The 3,061-nt window shown below is 39.6% G+C and overlaps 1 protein-coding gene across 1 annotated transcript; it reads left to right on the plus strand.

The window, feature by feature from the left end:
• The first annotated feature begins 631 nt into the window (after positions 1-631).
• LOC131217472 (chaperone protein dnaJ 11, chloroplastic-like) lies at positions 632-949 on the plus strand. The gene has a single exon (XM_058212414.1). The coding sequence runs from the start codon at positions 632-634 to the stop codon at positions 947-949; it is 318 nt and encodes a 105-aa protein (XP_058068397.1).
• The last annotated feature ends 2,112 nt before the right edge of the window (positions 950-3,061 follow it).

The raw sequence follows: 3,061 nt of genomic DNA on the forward strand, positions 1-3,061 counted from the left end.
AAGGCCCACCGTTGAGAACTTATCAGGCTACAGAAGTTTTGGATCAGACTGATATATGTATCAAATGAAAGTATATCCAATGCTTAAATAGACCACGCTATGGGAAATAGGAGGAATTGAAGGCCAAGGGTTGAAAGCTTATTGGGGCTACAGAAGTTTTGAATCAAGCTGATATTTGTGTTTGACAAATAAATATCATCACTTTGTGCCTTAGGAAGGTTTCAACGGTGGATATCATTCAACCTACTGTTTTCTGTGATGTGGTCCACAGAAATGTGGTGGAAAAATGGATGGATGGATGGAAAGGATAAAAGACATACATCACGGTGGGTCCCACAGAGTATAACCACCACGCCACACCAGTCTATACCAACTTGCCAAGAATGGCAGGCAGGTCCGTCGCCTCTCGTCAAAATCTCCATAATACCCTCTAAAAACAACTAAATACCATTCCTACCCTTCCCTGATATATAAAAGCTTTCTCATTTCCCCTCTCATTCCATACGAAAACCGGCCTTTCCTCAGTCTCTCTGCAAACCAAAGAAATCGCTCTCAAATGTCTGCAAATCTCTCTCTCTCCTCCACCGTCCGATTTCCCAGATCTAACCGTCCAATCCCCTCCCCACCCCAAATGACAATTCTAGCCTTCGCCCCAACTACATGCCCCAAAAGACCATCCAATCTCTACAACGTCCTACGTGTCAAAGAAACCGCTTCTCCGATCGAGATAAAAAACGCTTACCGGACGCTTGCAAAGCAGTTCCATCCTGATATAGGATCCGACGGACGATATTTCATTGAAATTCGTGAAGCCTACACCACGCTATCGGATCCGGTCTCTAGGGCTGCCTACGACCGGTCCATGGGGCGGGGGATCCGGTTCGACGCTGGGAGCCGGTCTGGACCGGCGTTGCAGACAAGGAGGTGGGAGACAGATCAATGCTGGTAGGGGTTGATACGTGTTCTGATTATATTGGAGTGGATATAACAGCTGACGTGGCGGGAACGGCATTGCGACTCTGTTTGTTTGTTTAATAACCAGTAAGGGTCCGTTTGGATGCCCATAAAATTCTCAAATTGGGTCATTTGTATATCTGCCTTCGTAGGCTCTAAACATATTACAACTTTCAGCTGTAATCCCAAATCTTAAAAAAAAAAAAATACATTTTTTAGATTGCTTGTAAAGTTTTTATAGTTAAAAAGGCATTATATATAATAGAACACCATGGTTCATACATACTCATGATGTGTGGGGCCCACTGCGTAAGTCCAATTTGTCCATCATGTACTTCCTTTAATGCTCTCCTATTATCCCCTTAAAAAAAGCTTGATTGATCATTAGATGGACTACACAAGAGGGAAGGATGAGGCCTCCACCGTTAAAAACTTTCATGATGCATTTAGGCCCATTGTGATAGTTGGAGGACATCCAATCTGTCCAATAAGTTCATGCTTCAATGATCTCCTGGGGTATACAAAAATCAGATTTATTATTATTATTATTATTATTATTATTATTATATTTTTCTAAAATTATGTGCTTCGAATGTTTTGACTAAATTTACTACCAAAGCGGGATGTAGTGTAAATACTTTATACATTATAAATACTTTACAAGTTCGATAAATATATAATTTATTTAAAACTCTTTTAAGAGATGTAAAGTATGCTTTGATATTTGGATTCCCGACCTCAAACAACATGGTAGAATATGATGCACTCCTCGCCGGGCTCAGGTTGGTGAAAGCCATGGGAGCCCAAGTTTTGAAGATCTACAACAATTCGCAGCTTATCGTCAATCAGGTTGCTGACAAGTACCAGGTAAAGGGAGAGAAGATGATCGCCTGCATCTAGAAGGCGAGAGATCTTATCTACCAATTCAGTAAATGCAAAGTCACTTTAGTCCCCCAAGTAGAAAATTTTCGAGTAGATGTGTAACGCCCTGAAAATCGACACCCGAGTACAAAGACCCCAATCCCAAGTTCCCATGTGTTAACCCAATGAGAATGCACATGTGACCTCATTCAGATTCACATTAATTCTACACATGGATAATTAAAGTAGTACAATTCACTTAGTGGATCCAAAGCGATATAGAAATAACGAAAGATTTAGAAAAATAAGGCTAATAATAATAATAAAAAAACAATTCCAATAGTGGCGATCACTTACAATGAGGATTATATAGACGGTTAAAGTGTAAAAATTTTAGTTTACGCCTAATTCTTCAAAACATAATGGTGGTGGCACAAACTAATCTAAGCCTACCCGTCTGAGGTCTCACTAGTACCTGCATTAATGATATGCCTAGTTGGTATTTTAAAATACCGTCCCAGATGAGAGTGAGTAACTAACTCAGTGGTTTTATTAGTTTTAAGTTACATATGTTATTAACTCAATCAGTACAGGTAATGATAAAATAAGAAATCAAACATTTTTTAAATACTCTTGTTAAATGCATAAATGATATTATGTAATGATGCATGCACCTTTCAATCCAACACTCCCTCACAAGTGACTTCAATGCGTATTTTATAAATGCCAACACTCCCTCACAAACAACTTCAACGCCAAATCATAAAATTATATCTAATACAACACGGTGAATGCGTATGTTAGCCGAGTAATTATTAAATTCTATTCATCTAGTATATTGGAGAAACTAGGATACCGATGTTATATCATGAGTCCTTATTCGTATCACGTGGCTCGTTGCGGCACGTAATAGCTCCTCACCAGTGTCCCTTGATCTAAATTTAGGTATCACCAATTTATCTTACAAATCAACCATTCTAAAGGTACGACATGATACTCAAAGGTATGAGGATAAACTCGGTATGAGTTGTCACCCAAACACCCAGTATGATGACTCAGTTTCGAGGTGTGGGCTTGTCCGATAAAATCAAATTTCCCTAAAGGAAATGGCTCGTCACCTAATTCCATTTACGCTCAGGTCATTCGAACAGTACTCTGACACGGAATCATCGGCCCGAAAATTTGATGGGGGCTGTTCGAACAATAATCTATCACTTCCATTACTTCTCACTGGTCACTACTGGGA

This window comes from Magnolia sinica, chromosome 10 (genome assembly GCF_029962835.1).
Source record: "Magnolia sinica isolate HGM2019 chromosome 10, MsV1, whole genome shotgun sequence".
Lineage (NCBI taxonomy): Eukaryota > Viridiplantae > Streptophyta > Magnoliopsida > Magnoliales > Magnoliaceae > Magnolia > Magnolia sinica.